Below are 15,971 nucleotides of genomic sequence, written 5' to 3' on the forward strand. Positions count from 1 at the left end.
CACTTTTTCTTCTACTTGTCAGAAACTTGAGTTTTATAATTAGATGATCTACTAATAGCAGAGCTCTTAGGTTCTCTGAGTTATACAACTATAAATAGCGATGTAGTTAGTACTATACCTACGATGTGCCGGGCATGTATGTTATTTGTCACGCGGTTTGTCGCGTGTATCTCGAACATCGTCTTTGCTGTTAAATCAGAGCTGAATGGTCGGTCGGTCCCCTCTTACCTCGAGTGCATGTCGTTCGTATGGAGAACCTGCAGGTGAAAACCACCCTCTGCATCGCGGGTACCGGCGATCGTCCCCTGCACAGGACTGGCGACGGCCACCCCGAAGAAGACCAGCAGTACGGCTGCTGAGCAGACACAGCGGCACCGCATTACAATTCAAAACCCACCGAGCAACTGGGAACCACCGTGAGCAGCTTCTTCGAGAGCAGTTTAACGACAGTGATAAAACTCAACGTGACCGCGAATCCCGTAAAACTGGAGCTCGGGAAGGGAGAGATTTCGAAATGAATTGGCGACGAGCGCGACCATCCCGTTAGGTATCAGCCGCTTATTGCGGTTGCATCATGGACCGTTTTGCTTGCTTGAGGGTAAGTCTGATAATAAATTTTGACAAACGGTGTTCGGATCTAATGAATGCACTGCAGTAGCAGAATTAAAGAAAACAGTTCTAGAAACGGTACAACGGCGTTTTCCGACATCGAGCATCTATAAGCATTTCCGGTCAGTCATATATCTAACAATTGTTTGAGACTTGTGCCGAGTCAGTTTCACAGCTGAAAGGTTAAACCATTGCATCAAATTTCAGTTGACGTCTAATGCTCGGAAATCAAAGAATTTCATGACAAACGAACAAATGATACCCGTGCAGGTATTTCCGGGTCCTTCGCTAAATTCAGGGTAACGATGATCAGATGATGCGCTGCCAATAACGGAGCCATTGTCTACCGTGTTACTCATCATTGAGTTGACGCAAGACGCATCATTCCCGATTGATGACAAGAAAAAAAAAACCTAAAATTACGATTGTGTAATCTATTTAATTTTGAGGCGATCGCGCAGAATTTATCGCTGATTAGTATGGAATTTAGTTTTACACTACAGTTATTTAAATTTTATCGGCACTGTATATCAGTTACTTTTGCGTCTTATTTTACACGATTTGGATTGCAAGCAGATTTTTGACTGATCTAAGAATCTGTTGAAATTCAAAAACAAAAGTGGTTCATTATATTCTTGATAAATGCCACCGCTGTGACAATACGTAATTTGGAAACAGTTCTACCAGTTTGTATTACAAAATTCGCCACTGCGATCGATCATGTGATATGGAAATGACAGGAATTCAAAAAACGTGAATAATAATTACGTCTATTATAAAACATGTAACGTCGCTGTAAGAGTATGGTGAACTCATCGTTCACCTGCCTCTTTCTGAATGGATATGTCACCTGAGCTAATAGCTGCTAATAATTAGCGTTCGCGTTAACAAGTCCGAACGGCACTGACAGCTAGTCGATAGAATTTTCCAACTAGGTACAATTACTTATTGCAAGAGAGTCAATCGCAATAAAAATAAATTACGGTCACTTATTTCGACGGTGATTTTGATGATTACGTAATGCTTTTCTGATCGACTTGTTAGGTAAGTACATAAAAGTTTAAGGCATTCGGAGCACAAACATATCACGTTCTCGTTCAGATTTTACGTAATTTCTATTCTACGGAATATACGGAATATATACTATCCGATTATATTCGCGCATAATATAGTTCCGACTCGAACTGACCGAACGGAAACACTGCGGAACTTATCGCACTGCCTATTCTATTTCATGTCACAGGTTGATATACGTGAAACCGTATGTTCGTCATCGTCGAGCACCGGCATCAAGACCAAATACGGAAAAGTAATAGGAAGCTACCTACATGCTTAATTGATACGCAATTTTTTTCACTGAGCTTCATCACTTTCAGCCATTAACTCAGTTCATTCTTAACTTTATTGGCAATATTTTATATAATTGGTACCTCTATAGGCATTTTATTTATTTAGATTCAACTGTGGGACAGCAAAAAATTGCAAAAAAGATTACGGTGGAATCAAAACTACGTATTGCTAAAGCTTATGTACGTGTGGATTTTCGGGACACGAGAAGATATATGAGATAACAGTTTTTCTCCTGTCAAAATTGACCTTCCCCGACGAATCCCTCTCTCATCTAAAACTTATGGCAACTCATTTTCAGTTGATTCAATGACTCTTCTTAATTTAATCTCTTGTAAGATCACCGAGAGAAAAATAAAATAAGAATTGCGTATCTCTCAAAAATTCGTAAGTTTTACGCGAGCGCTTCTTTACCTAAAATGCGAAACTGTGAAGACTGAAGAAGATAAACTCGTAAAGTACAGGCATAAAGTCAGTAATACTGCCGCTCTGGCTAAGAATCAGTCTAGTCATCACTGCGGTTTATAGTGTACGCTTATAATTAGAAAAAAATTTATTAAGTCTGAACTTTATGTAACAAGTTGTGAATAGCTGTTTCATTCTATTTTAAACTTCAGAGTTGCAAAACTCTACAACAGTCAGTTACGCTTCTTCATTACGTTACAGATGATGTGTTTTATAATTGCATAATAAGTTGAAATCTTTCTTAATAAGAATTGTATTTAAATTATACGTAAGTTGAAAAACTTCGCTCAAGTTTCCGCTGCGGTTTCTGTGTCTACATACAGCAAATTATTTTCCATTCTGTTTTACGCATTTACTTTTTGAACAAATAATATTCCACCTTGTAACCGTCAATATGAGTATCCTTTCACTGACCTCTGTACAAATTCAAAGTAAAAAAATTCCCGGCCGTCTTCAACTTTAATAAGATGATTTCTTTTTTTCCTGAACGAACTCTCGAGCCGTCACTAAATTTTCTCACAAGTAGACAGCAAGGCAGCCATTATTAATTCAGCCACCGTTGTGTATATAAATAAATATGTACTCATATAATTACTACCTGGAGTGACACGGCAAGATTGTTTTTTTTTTTTAATCATAGGGCAAAATAATCATTATTTGCGCCGAATCGTTTGAATAGTGACGGTGAGCATGAAATTGGATAACGACTTTATTGAGAGAGATTTTTTCCGTCGCACGTAACACTGATCAAATAAGGAATGGCCATTGTATTTCTCAAAGAACTATAATTTCAACCTGTGTATGATTAATCAGTCTGTGTTGGTTCTGAAATAAGCGCACAACCTAAAGATTTTGCCGATTGATAGGGCAATTATCCTATGAAACATGGAATCTACGATAGTTCAAGACCTGTTCTGAAGTCCACTGCTGTAACAAGCTGTGGAAAAAATGTACTCATTTCGATCTCCAGTGTTAGATTACGTCTTATATTTATTACCAAACTTCCCTACTTTTTAAATTAAAATAGAAAATTTTATTACTTTTATATTTAGTGTAAATTAGATGGCTTCATGTTCGGAACAAAGGGAAAAGATTGTCTGGTGTATTATTTTTAAAATTGAAGATTTCAGGCAAAATTCATCTAAGTTCTTTTTTTTTCTACGAACAATCGCTTTATCCTCATCCTAGTTTTGATATGATCAGATTGTCGGTTTATGCAATGTTGCAAAAAAGTACACTACACATCTACATAGCTCGTTTCAGATATTTACTGCTTCTCAGTTGAGAGAATTATGCATACTTCGCGAGTATGTTATTGGAACCGATCTGCTATGTAAAGTATTTTTCTTTCACTCATTATTTTGATATTGAAGTATACAATTATTTGTATATTTTCGCAGCCGAGCGACAATCCATATAAACTCGACAATTGTACACGATTATGACAGATGCTTTCAGGTTTACTGTATTTATTTTTAAAAGTTTTATCAGTTTCAATGCAGTCGTAAGAGCAATTTATTATCAAGCCTCTCCTAACAATAACCTCATCGTAACATAGATTGCAAACAATAATAAGATACGTTATTCGCTTCGGCAAAAAGAATTCCATGTAAAAAAAATTCGACTGATTTTAATTAGGAGCCAGGTAGAACGACTTCATAATTATTATCGAATAAATATTCATAAGTATAAGCAAGAGGAGCCACAAAAATAAAAGTTGCAGTGCCTTAAACTTATAGCCGAGCATGTCACTCCTCGTTAGAGGAATCTGTAAGCCAATCTAAATATTCCGCGTCGCATTCAGGCTTAGATTTACGTGTCTCAAGGTTTAGGCACGATTTCGATCCACAAAATATCCGTACCAACGCATATTTAATGTATTCATATTTGCAGTATATACATATTCGTGCATCTACTTCGACACTGTACGCAATAAAAACCGAATCGTCATCTTTACACCCATTTTGAATTCACCTAGCTTCAATGATTCGACCGCGGTGAAGATTTTACCTCGAGTGCATGTCGTTCGTGTGAAGAATATGCAGTTGCAAAGCTTCGCCAGTGGCTCGGGGCACGGTGGCTGCTGACGCAGGTCCTGCAGCATTCAGGATGAGCAGGAAGGCCGCCGAGAAACCCAGGATGTCGTAAACCGTCATTTTCAGCACACGAGGGTAGACCGTGCTTCTATCACCAGTCACTTTAAACGTAAACTAACGACGATGATGACAGTCACTTACTTGATCGATCAAGCTTGATTAGTCGATAAGCGAGGGCCGGAAAGGCGAGAAACAGAGGTGCGAGTGACAATCGCCTCGAGATTCTCAGCGGCACTGAAACTGCGAGGCAAGATCACGTGCTTTAAACGATAATTCCTCTATTTGCCGAAGCTACGGCGAGAAACGGGCGTGCAATTTTATCGCGAACATCCGCCGTTCGCGAAAAATAATCAATGCGCTACAACCGGTCGGGACTTCACAGCCGGTATTTTACGTTTAATACGTTGATAGATATTGGTAACCGTAATTCCGTGTGTTTATTATGTATGACCAGACAGTAGCTGTAGTCACTTTTTCACCCCCGCATCGACTATTCGGAACACTGTGGAAATAGGACACAATAACAAGGTTTTCACTGCTTAAGAATGAAAAGAACTCCTTCTGATCTGATTTCTTTTCAGTATCAGTTAAAGTTTGTGATAAAAATTCCGACGACAAGCGCACTTGAAAAATTTCGAAGCTTTTGAAACTCGGTTTCGGACACCGACGTCTGAAGGCCAGCGTTCCTCGGCTGACGAGCTTCGACTGAGGCGGTTGACACGACTAGGTTTCATTTATCCTACCGTTTGTCTTTCCGGTTATTGCAGAAAGTTGTTGTCAGCATTTTTTCGGATTTCAACGATCGGTTTATTCGATCCCGTTTTATCCATTGTAGCGCGTTTAATCAATGGAATTTCGTTACATAATTATGGGTGACGATTAGTCCAACAATTGGTGGGCCTTCATAAATACGCCAATGAAATGACAAATGAGCCATCAAATTGATCGAATCAGTTGAGTGGCAGAGCCTTGTACGTAAATCTAAATTTCAATGTTATATGGACTTTGGCCAGACCCTGAAGCAGATATAATTATTGTTATCAGTATTAGGCTTGTCTGAAAAATAATTGAGGTTTTTATTCGCTCACGTGAAATCGTTGTTCCGATGATTAATCACGGGAGAAAAAGGTGCACGCATGGCATTGAACGAAGTTATTAGCGAAAGCGAGTTTGCAGGGCGCACTTATTATGCAGTTATTATCAAACTTTACCTGTGACTAGCGAGTCGCGCATTTCGTTATACGGTAATCAGAGTCTCGTTTATTGTTTGTTATCTTTTGTCTGTAGGTACTCTTAGCTCGTTGTCCTCGGAGTAGTGAGCGTGATTGGTCAACTTCTAGCGCAATTACAATTAGCAAAAGCCGTCGTGCAGCTACGTGGCATTAGTTAACTTCTTCTGCATCACGTGTAAAATATCACGCAAAGCGATGCCAAGTCAAGACCAACGTCACCCACACCGTATATCATATGCAGAAAAGTAATGACTCGTTTTAGCCTACTTAAACGTGTTCTAAAAAAGACAGGTGCGTCGAGTTGCGCAAACTGTTCTCTAACGTGCTATGGCACAATTTTGCTGCCTTATTGAGCCGCGGTACAATCAAGACCAAAAAAACATTGTGGGATTGTTCTTTTGTGACGTAACAGATAACGCTCGATACCGCTTGATACGAAACGTAAGAAACCGTCTGAAGTGATACTCGGGGAGGGAGGAGGTCGCAATGTCTGTCAAGATGGTAGTGCCGTTTGCGGAACCGATCATTGAACACTGCGTGGTGAGTTTTCACTCAAGCTTATTACTAGTAGCGCTTTGACATTTGTCATTTTAGCAAATTCACGTCATCTAGAAGAGCAAAATGACGTCTGACTTTGATCTGACAATTGTGAAGATGGAAAGGCACTACGCAATTATTTTTAAGTGTAGCACACTCGACTTTCTCAGTATGTTCGAATTTGCGAGGCAAAGTTAATTACCTCCAAACTAGGTGAAGGTAATTTTTTATTGAAGAAGATGATTTATCTTGACCTTGGAGATTTGTTGATTAAAGTTATTCTTGGATATGAAGGTCACAACTCAAAACACTTTTTATCGTGTTAACGTTTCGGCCCTGGTGGGGGCCCTCCTCAGAACAATTTTATTTAAATATCTGTCACGAACAAAATAAAATAAAATAATATACAAATAGGTTTGACAAAATAAGACATATTGGTGTAAATAATATGCAAGGTTTTGAAGCAAGTATAAAAGAGGAATTACCTCATATGAGATGACACTTCCAATTACATAAATGCGTGTTGGTAATTGATGAATAAATAGAACAAAAAAGGCAATAAAGACAAAAACCGAAACACACTGCGTTCGCGACACGTAACTCCCACGAATTCATAATTATAGTTGGTTTGTTAAAATGAAATAAAATACACAGCCGTTATGGTTGAGTCAGAGCACATAAGCACAAGTGGAACGTCTAGTGTGTAGTGGGAGGAGGTCGATCTCGATAGTTATCAGAGCAACGCAGAGTCAACGGGTTAAACGGAGAACAAAATTTTTTGTTAAGGAGGTAAAATCGAGAGCAAGCTCAGTCGGTAATGGACAAATTACAATGGTCGTATCACAGAGGTGTAAATATTACTTAGATGTTCTATGTCTTGTTTACGGTTGACAGAATTAGGATGTGCTACGATATTGCACATTTCTAACAGTAGCCTATTATAATACAAAGGTTCAACGTCAATAATGCTAGCTTGAGAATAATTAAAAGAGTGGTCGAAATCGATGGCATGTCTCGTCAATGCAGTATAATTATCCTCGTGTTCATGGATATTGCGTTTATGTTCGGTTATCCTGGTGTGTAGTTGTCTACTAGTTTGGCCTATGTAAGCCTTGTTGCAATGATTGCAAGGTATTTTGTAAACTACACCCGAGCGATTGCCCAGGGGTAAGGGGTCTTTACCCGAATCAAACATCGAGGATATATCATGTGCACATTTGCCCACAAATTGAATTTTGTACTTGGAGAATGTTCTGTTGAGTGACTCAAACAAACCCGCAACATATGGGATGGAAATATAGCTTTTTTGAATGGTTTGTGTAGTAGTTGTATCGAAATTGTTGTTAGGGCTAGTAGATGACAAGATGGAATCATATTTAAACTTTATATGTTTGTTGAGCAGGCGAGGTGGATAGTCGTTCTTAAATAGTACCTGCTGAATCAAGGACAAATTTTTATTGTGAAATTCCATACTTGAGAGTCGGATCGCTCTGTCAACTAAGCAATTAATCGTTCCAATTTTGTATGATCTGGGATGGTGAGAATGGTAATTTAAATACCTTTGTGACCAAGTAGCCTTGTGGAACCAATCAGTTTTAATGAGCTGATTATCATTGATAATCAGGACATCTAAAAAGCTGATTTGGTGATTAGACTCTAATTCAGATGTAAATTGTAGTCTCGGATGGAAACTGTTGAAAACTGAAAGCATTTCTGCGACTTTATGCGAAGGGACAGCTGTAATTATGTCGTCAACGTATCTGAAAAAGAATGAAGGCTTGAAGTCTAGTTTATTAAGACAGTGTTGTTCAAGGTCATCCAAAACCAAATCAGACAAAATTGGAGAGAGCGGTGAGCCCATCGGTAAACCATACGTTTGAGCATATATGTTGTGGTTAAATTTAAATATGGCAGCCTTAAAACATATTTGCAAATTTGTAATTTTTTATTTTATTTGACTAATAAGCACCTGAGAAAGTAAATACATACGTCTGTCATATTATGTTTCATTTGAATTATTCGTTAAGTCAATTCGTTTCGGTGAAAGGTGCTACTTACGCTCCAATTCTGTATAAACATACGACATCGCTCGATGTTGGATCGCGCTGAAATCGATAATCTATGTCGCTGTAAAGTTTTTGTAAATATTCTTAGTATGAAAGGCATTCTGGTGATTCTGATGCAAATTGTTTCTTCACACGTCAAGCATTTATCCCAAGTGCTACAATTAATAATGACGTAGTGTATCTCGTTAAGATGCACGTGTATGATTGGATTTAGGTTAAAGTCGGGATCGACTCATTATTCTAATATAGGTCGTAATCGTCGATGTTGATTATAAGAAAATAATAATCTGATAAAGCTTAGATAATTTGAATAGTATTCCGTATTTGTGTCAAATTATTCTTTCGCGCGATATAAATCCTGCATCGAGCTAACTCATTTCCATGGCAATTAGTAAACCGACCGTGGACATTTTGTACCCTAGTTGAAAAATATTGTATAAGTATTTCATGTTATATGTTATGTTATTATGTTATACAATTATCTGTATTGGTAAAGAAAACTGCATGAGAGAAGTTTTATTATTTTCATTCTGGTATTCCCAATCCAGGCGAGGGGTTATGGATACTTTACCATCCAATAGTAGATTTTTTAATTACAGCGCTGGGGAGTCCTCGAGCTTTGTAAAAGTGGCGCGTTCCATGTCAACGGAAAGGATAATTGCACGCAAATTTTTCTTGTGAATACCAGTACAAGTCACGGCTAAAATTATTCCACAATTCTTTAGTGTTGTTCCGCTTTTCCCAAATAGGTATTTCTTATTCAAGAATTCGTATGTTCTTTAGTCAATCTCGTCAACACGTCAAACATAGCGAATTAAAAAACGGATTTCTTTTCGGCCAACACTTGTACAAAGTGAGGACAACGTTGTGTCGCAATTTTTTAGTTTTAACGCTTTTGCTTACTGTACTCTCTCAATTACTGTAGTCTAACTATTCACACACGTATTACTAGCAATCTCTCCACGTTTATTTTCAAGAACTTGAACAAAGCTTTAACTACGCTTCATGTCTCGGCTTATACGCACCTTCTAAATAATATTGGTGACCACGACTGCGTCAATTTCCGAACTCTTACATCATTAGTTTCTGCTTATTACTGTGTACGAAACACTCTACGCATTTCAAAGTGTTCGCGTGAGAAGGTAACAGTACCCGATTGAAATTTGTAATAATTTCTATTCCGGATTCTGCAATTAACTGCACGGATTTCAACTTAGGGTCAAGATCTTGAGTTCTGTAAATTGAAATTTCGAATTTAGGGAGATTATCGTAATCAGATGCAGTTAGCGAAGGGTTAACACATGCATTTTCATCATTTCTTGTTAAATCAATGTTGTTGTCAAATATCATAAATTTTGGCTGCTATGTATGAGTATTTCCGAGTTGGTTGGTTATACGTCAATTTTTTCTCTCCTGTGGAGCGAATCAAACGTGAGTGGTTTTGTAATTTAATACACGCATGCACTTTCAGCGCCATGATCCGTGGGGACGATATTTGCCGGATGAGTTTCGTGGCGTTACTAACGTCGGCGTTGCTAGCGTCGACCGAGGCATTCACTGCTCGTAATCTCATGTATCCCGGACGGACCGATCTTTTTGAATTATCCGTCATTCATCTCAACGACTTTCATGCCAGGTGAAAAAATTGTATTATATGTTTAAACACGCGTTCGATACGGATTAATTGTAAGTTTTGTTATTTTGATTTCATATAAGAGTATCGAGGCCTTGAAAAGTTTTATCCTCTTGTTCAGGGGACTTTGAAACTATTATGAACAGAACTTCATCATTATCGAAGGTATAAAATATTTTTGCGATGGGGAAAGAAATTGATCTGCTTCCCGTGCTTCATAATATCTATGTAATATCAAAATAGTCGACGAAATGCAATCGAAGATGCCAACACTCTAGTAAACCAAATTTTTGATGAGAAACTTTATCAAAAAATTTCGTCCTATGAGATTCGATTAGACGATTAACTTTGAATCGCGAAATTATTTTAAATTACAACTCGTGTTCCAAAACTGAAAATACCCCATAAAATTTAATTCATACCACGGTATTTATCCAATGCTTCGTAGGATTGATCAAGTAGCCGATGACTAAGTTACGAAGGTTTTCCTCTTGATATGGATATTTCAACAAATTTTAATTCATCCAAGAATTTCGGTTGTACTAATTTACTACAGTTTGTAATATTGGGATTACTTCGTCACATCTGTAATGTACACATCAACGTTGTCAACAAGAGACAACTCTATAACACTCTTCACAACAGTAGGCCCGGTAGTAATTGTACCATTTCATTACTTACATTAGAGTGATGAATAAAAATTCTTGAATGAATAAGAAAGAATGAATAAGAATTAGAGTCTTATCCGCAAAGCTCTCCTGTCCATCACGTCACAACTCTGTCTACCAAATTGTTCACTATTCCGATTATTCAATCATCTACACGACTGAGTTAATAGAGATTGATAACGTCTTCAGGGTAGCATCAGTTCTTCAGTAACGACCGTGCGATAGTCGACCGATACTGAGCGCGGGTTAATCATTGATCATATCCCGAAATCATCATCTGCTACAGTGGATCAGTAATGACCCTACTGAAGACGGAGTCTACATGGGCGGCTGGGTAAATAAACGAACGGAGGTCGATTTCTCAGGCGAGAGTGCGGGTACCAGCAGCGTCATCTGTCGCGATATCGTGTACTCATCGCGAGGCGCTCGACTAGCACAGGCTACGGCCAAGGTCAATATGGATGCCTGCGTACGTACGTTACGACCGACATTGAATACTCGTGACCGCCACGAGGCGGTCAGGAACGGCACGAGTCATCGACGTGCGAGAGGAAAACAGAGTCTCGGGAATGCAGTTACGCGTGACCTCTGTTCGAATTCATCGTTGAAGGGCACAGAGTGATCTAAAAAGATTATAGATCGTCGTTTTAGATTTCGCTTAGTAAATATGCAAGAGTACATACCTCAAGCTCAGCCAGTATTCACATTCAATATTCTCAAGCCGCCTTAAAAATGCTTCACACTAAACAAAACCAGTTCAAAGCTGCCTTGAGACTGTTTTGAAAATAAAAAGTAACTTTGAATATCCACTCTCGTCTCGGTCATCACACATTGGATAAGAAATACAACGTTTCGTTGGATCCTCAAACGAATCGCGTGAATGCTTCTTTAACAAGCCGTAACAATAAACTTTTTCGTTGTTTCAGCTGGAGTAGGTGGTTCAGGAGAATTTTAACGTTGTGTTGGTGATGCGAACTTTTCAATTTGTCTTAATTCAAAAAAATACAAATAGTTTCTCTCGAACCCAACGACGTTCAGTGAAAAAGAATCTTAAAATCAAAAAGAACCAAATAATGAAATCGTTGAATCCCTGCAAATAATATTAAACATGAAAAAGTTATTAACGTATCCGACCACAAGAGTAGGGATTTTATTAAAAGTTTTATGCGGCACGCCACAGTTATTTATTAGCATTTTAATATTTCCACGAAAGAAGTTCCAAAACCGTTAATCCATACTCTGGCATATTCTCAACAGGTTTGTCCAAACTGGATCCACTTCAGGCACTTGTTACGAGGGATACGAGGACGAATGCGTTGGCGGTATAGCGAGGGTGTACACAGCTACAAATCAGCTCGTGAACGAAAGACCGAATGCAATTTTCCTCAATGCCGGTGACAATTTTCAAGGCACACTTTGGTACAACGTGCATGGGTGGAACGTCACGGCAACGTTTATGAACATGTTACCACATGACGCTATGGTAATTAGCACATTGAAGACGCAATTTTGTGACAAATTCGCGATTTTACACGAGATACATGATAAATAGTTAAAGCCTATGAGCCACGGTACGAGATTGCCATACCGCACATTAATCCATGGTTATAAACCGCACGTGTTAATTATCTAATTCACTCGAATAACACGTGATTTAAGAATATGTCGATTAACATCACTAATTACTCATGGGCGATTAGGAATCATGAGGTATAAGTTCTAATCGTTGATCCATCAGCTTTGAGTGAAATGGATTGTTTAAAGACACTACGATGCCGTGCTGGAGGTTTTCCGAAACAAATGATTTCTGCAGTCTTTTATACTCTGGCTGTTAGGCGGCGATTTGTGTAACGATTAGATTAATGTGGATATGAATAGCTGTAACTGTACTAAGGAAAATCCAATTGAACTTTATCACTCACGTTATGGAACACAATTTGTATTAAATTTATGGTTTTCTAGTTTTCTAATAGCATATAATATCTAATATAATATCACAGAAGCCATTGTTCAAAAAGTGAACAAAAGTTAACTAATAGTAGTATCATGAATGATAAATAACTGTAGCAACGGATTAGAACACATGAATTTGGACCGTTGATATAATCCCAATGAATTATATCACTTCCAGAACGTGTTTCAGGTGCTAAACTCTTGAGCGATAATAAATCATTGCTTTACCTGAGTTGTACAGAGTTCTGACATGTTTAGGTGTTATAAAAGTTATTTATCGATTGGATTTATCTTATCATGAAGCTATATCCAACATGTGCCACATTATGTTCAACATCTTACAATTAGGAATCAATTATGTTTGTCTTGTTTGTGTGTTTTACAGTTGTCTCTCCTGCAATAAAATTCGCTACATCTACTACGTAGTTAGTCTGATACGATAATACATTTCCAAACCGGAGAAGACTGAGTTTTAATGATGAGTGAATGCTTGAATATAATTATATTTTGTCAACATAGCTGTACCATGTGAAGGTTTTTTCTCATACAGAACTAAAAAAAAGAATCTCTCAGGCAAATTATCATTTTCATATGCTCACGAACGACAGTAAGGATGGTATGACGAAAATTGAATGTCATTGTGACAAGTTGAAAATTGTATCCGAGGTTTTTATTGAATTTAGTCGGAAAGAAGTTCAAGATTTTATATCACAGTGAAACGGCGATATAGCCTAAAGGTAGAAATACGTGGTACGTGCGAGAGCGTCTTAATAAGTTTATTGCCACAGAGTATCGGCATCAAAATTATCTATCTGTGTTTACCGTATACGATGTCATGGAACTTCTCTTCATTCAGACTCTTGGAAATCACGAGTTTGACAACGGGATCGCTGGCGTAGTGCCTTTTCTGGAAATGCTCACCACTCCGGTCGTCGTTACAAATATCGACGATAGTGAAGAACCGGATATCCAAGGATTGTACACCAATAGCACGATTGTTGAACGAAATGGAACTCAGATAGGAATAATCGGAGTAATACTCTCGACAACTAACGTGAGCATCCAAACTCCTAACTATTGTTTCAGGTCCCTCACTTTGAGTCTTGAAGGTTTTCTTTTAATGAACTGTTGTGATATTTGGGAGGGCCTTTTAGAAACACTGTATACACTTTCACCACGTCGGTTAATAAGCATTTGGCAGTGACAGTTTTCTTGAGACACTCGCGTTCTTCAATGACGGTCCCTTCCAAGGTGCATGACTCTTCACTAGAATTTGTTCATCCGTAGACTCTCGCAAGCACGGAGAAGCTGGCTTTTTGGGATGAAATTGAGACCGTGAATGATGAAGCGGCGAGACTAAAGGCACAGGGGATTGAAATCATCATTGTTCTAAGTCACTGCGGTCTAGATGTGGACAGAGAATTAGCTGCTAATTGCCCAAACGTTGACCTCATTGTCGGTGGCCACTCTCACACTTTTCTCTACTCAGGTGCGACATACGTAATTAATTTTTGAGACTGACGCACATAATATGTCACCTCATTGCTAAAACTGTCACGATTTCAGGAACTTCGCCCAGTTCCGACGTTGCCGAGGATGAGTATCCGGTCGTGGTGGTCCAGGAAGACACTCAAAGGACGGTACTCATCGTTCAGGCTTATGCTTATACCAAGTAGGGTTATTTGTCAAAACTTATCCGTATCTGAAGCCCATTAGGACTTGATTAGTAGCAACAACCGAGATCATTGACAATTTCAGATACCTGGGTAACATCAGCGTTTGGTTCGACGCCGATGGTGAAGTCTACGACTGGGAAGGGAATCCTATTCTACTCGACAGCTCCATCGAAGAAGGTAGGCTCGTTCATCTCTCCATTCATTGTTCCGGTCATAATAAGAGTGGGGGTGATCTTCAAGCGCACGATTGTTGCTACAGATCCTGACGTACTGGCTGCCCTAGTACCGTGGCAAGTGGCGGTTGACGAGTTGGGCGACACAACGGTTGGAACGACCAAGGTCCGACTTTACAACAATTGCAGATACGGAGAGTGTAATGTGGGAAATTTAATTACCGACGCCATGGTTGATGCTGTGAGTAAGCCACTGTAATTAGGAAATTTAGTCATTATATTTGACTAGTCGAAATGGCAGATTTTACTCTCTCATGACGTTAATAGTACGTAGGTTTAGCTGAGAACAGCACTTACTGGACTTACGCTGCGATAGCTTGTATAAACGCCGGAGGGATTCGGAGCACCATAGAAGACACAACCGGCGAAATTACGTATGCCGACGCTGTGACTAACCAACCCTTCGAAAACACTTGGGACGTGGTGGAGCTACAAGGCTCTGATTTGCTCCAGGTAAAATCGCGTCCTTTGGACAAACTGTGAAGATTCATGCAAGCTATTTCATAATTCCAAGTAATATAAATTACAAGTCAGGCGACAATTGTTACAAAAATGATAAAGCAAGCGACGTTTACGACGTTACCATTTTTGATCAGGTGTTAGAGGCGGGTGTAGCCACAAGCTATAGCGATACCGAGTTCGTCGGTATAGGATTTTTGCAGTGGTCTGGACTGAAGGTGACGTTCAACTTGTCGAATGAGGCGTACTCGAGAGTGACCGAATTGAAAGTGAGGTGAGTCCCATTCCGAGCAATGTACGCCACTTATTTTTAATGATATGAATCGATCTGCAATTCCTTTTCGTTCAAAGGTGCCGCGAATGTGAAGTGCCGACTTATGAAGGCGTCGACCTGGACGAATGGTATCGTATTGTCGTCGTGTCATTTCTAATCACAGGAGGCGACGGTCACTCGGTTCTGGCTACTCAGCACCGCAACCACGAAGTTGGGACACTGGACATAGATCTCTACGTGAAATACTTAGGGAAGATGAGCCCCATTATTTTGGGGACTGAGGGTCGCATGACTTTGGAAGGGACGTGGAGTGGTTAGTCAACAGCAGGGACCACTTTTCTGATGAAAACACCCACCCCGAGTTGTAACACCAAAGAGATCATGCGTGATTTGATCGGAACATACGAAGTTACTTTTAGGCCTTAGCTAGTATTACAATGCACATAGTTCTTCACTTCGTATGCTTTGATCCGATTTTCAATAGAGTAATTGATGACGGCGTATCGTTAAGAATTGGAAACACTTGAACGCAATTTCAATACTCGAATGAACGTAGATCGCTTCCCTTTCTTTGAGATTTGATTAAAAGCATGATATAAATGGCACACATTTTTCCCTTCCTTTACCGACCGTATCGTTTCCATTGATTTTTTTGCCCGGTTTCACATCGTGGTACAACGTGAGACTCTTCGTATCATGTACGAGCATTTTCATATCCATTTT

The 15,971-nt window shown here is 39.1% G+C and overlaps 2 protein-coding genes and 1 long non-coding RNA gene across 8 annotated transcripts in view; 1 reads left to right on the forward strand and 2 right to left on the reverse strand.

Moving 5' to 3' along the window:
* Window positions 1–15,971, reverse strand: part of LOC124224635 (protein 5NUC) — a 58,777-nt gene that overhangs the window by 4,368 nt on the left and 38,438 nt on the right. The window contains exon 1 of one of the 6 annotated variants that reach the window (XM_046636624.2): window positions 6,772–6,945. The exons of 3 other annotated variants lie outside the window; for them this stretch is intronic. In XM_046636624.2, the coding sequence (XP_046492580.1) occupies window positions 6,772–6,776 (5 nt within the window). In that variant the 5' untranslated portion in view covers window positions 6,777–6,945. Of the gene's footprint in view, window positions 1–228; window positions 381–4,431; window positions 5,223–6,771; window positions 6,946–15,971 lie in introns of those variants that run through there. 2 more of the 6 variants (XM_046636621.2, XM_046636619.2) reach the window with 2 other exon arrangements.
* On the forward strand, window positions 6,170–15,853 carry LOC124224637 (apyrase). The gene is made up of 11 exons (XM_046636628.2): window positions 6,170–6,289; window positions 9,824–9,988; window positions 11,911–12,136; window positions 13,463–13,660; window positions 13,894–14,095; window positions 14,173–14,278; window positions 14,365–14,459; window positions 14,542–14,696; window positions 14,783–14,968; window positions 15,112–15,248; window positions 15,326–15,853. The coding sequence occupies exons 2-11, from the start codon at window positions 9,828–9,830 to the stop codon at window positions 15,564–15,566; spliced, it is 1,707 nt and encodes a 568-aa protein (XP_046492584.1). The 5' UTR covers window positions 6,170–6,289; window positions 9,824–9,827; the 3' UTR covers window positions 15,567–15,853.
* Window positions 10,288–10,959, reverse strand: LOC138190347 (uncharacterized). The gene is made up of 2 exons (XR_011176267.1): window positions 10,667–10,959; window positions 10,288–10,570 (listed from the first exon to the last, which is right to left on the reverse strand). It is a non-coding gene; the product is annotated as an uncharacterized lncRNA (long non-coding RNA).

The sequence above is a fragment of the Neodiprion pinetum genome, chromosome 1, assembly GCF_021155775.2.
Source record: "Neodiprion pinetum isolate iyNeoPine1 chromosome 1, iyNeoPine1.2, whole genome shotgun sequence".
NCBI classification, from domain to species: domain Eukaryota; kingdom Metazoa; phylum Arthropoda; class Insecta; order Hymenoptera; family Diprionidae; genus Neodiprion; species Neodiprion pinetum.

What these genes read in the sequence shown, in the direction of transcription:
- LOC124224637 (XM_046636628.2), top strand. Translation starts at nt 9,828, where the DNA reads ATGATCCGTGGGGACGATATTTGCCGGATGAGTTTCGTGGCGTTACTA. An exon ending in CTCAACGACTTTCATGCCAG is followed by an intron (nt 9,989 to 11,910) that starts GTGAAAAAATTG and finishes TATTCTCAACAG; the next exon opens with GTTTGTCCAAACTGGATCCA. An exon ending in TCACACTTTTCTCTACTCAG is followed by an intron (nt 14,096 to 14,172) that starts GTGCGACATACG and finishes TCACGATTTCAG; the next exon opens with GAACTTCGCCCAGTTCCGAC.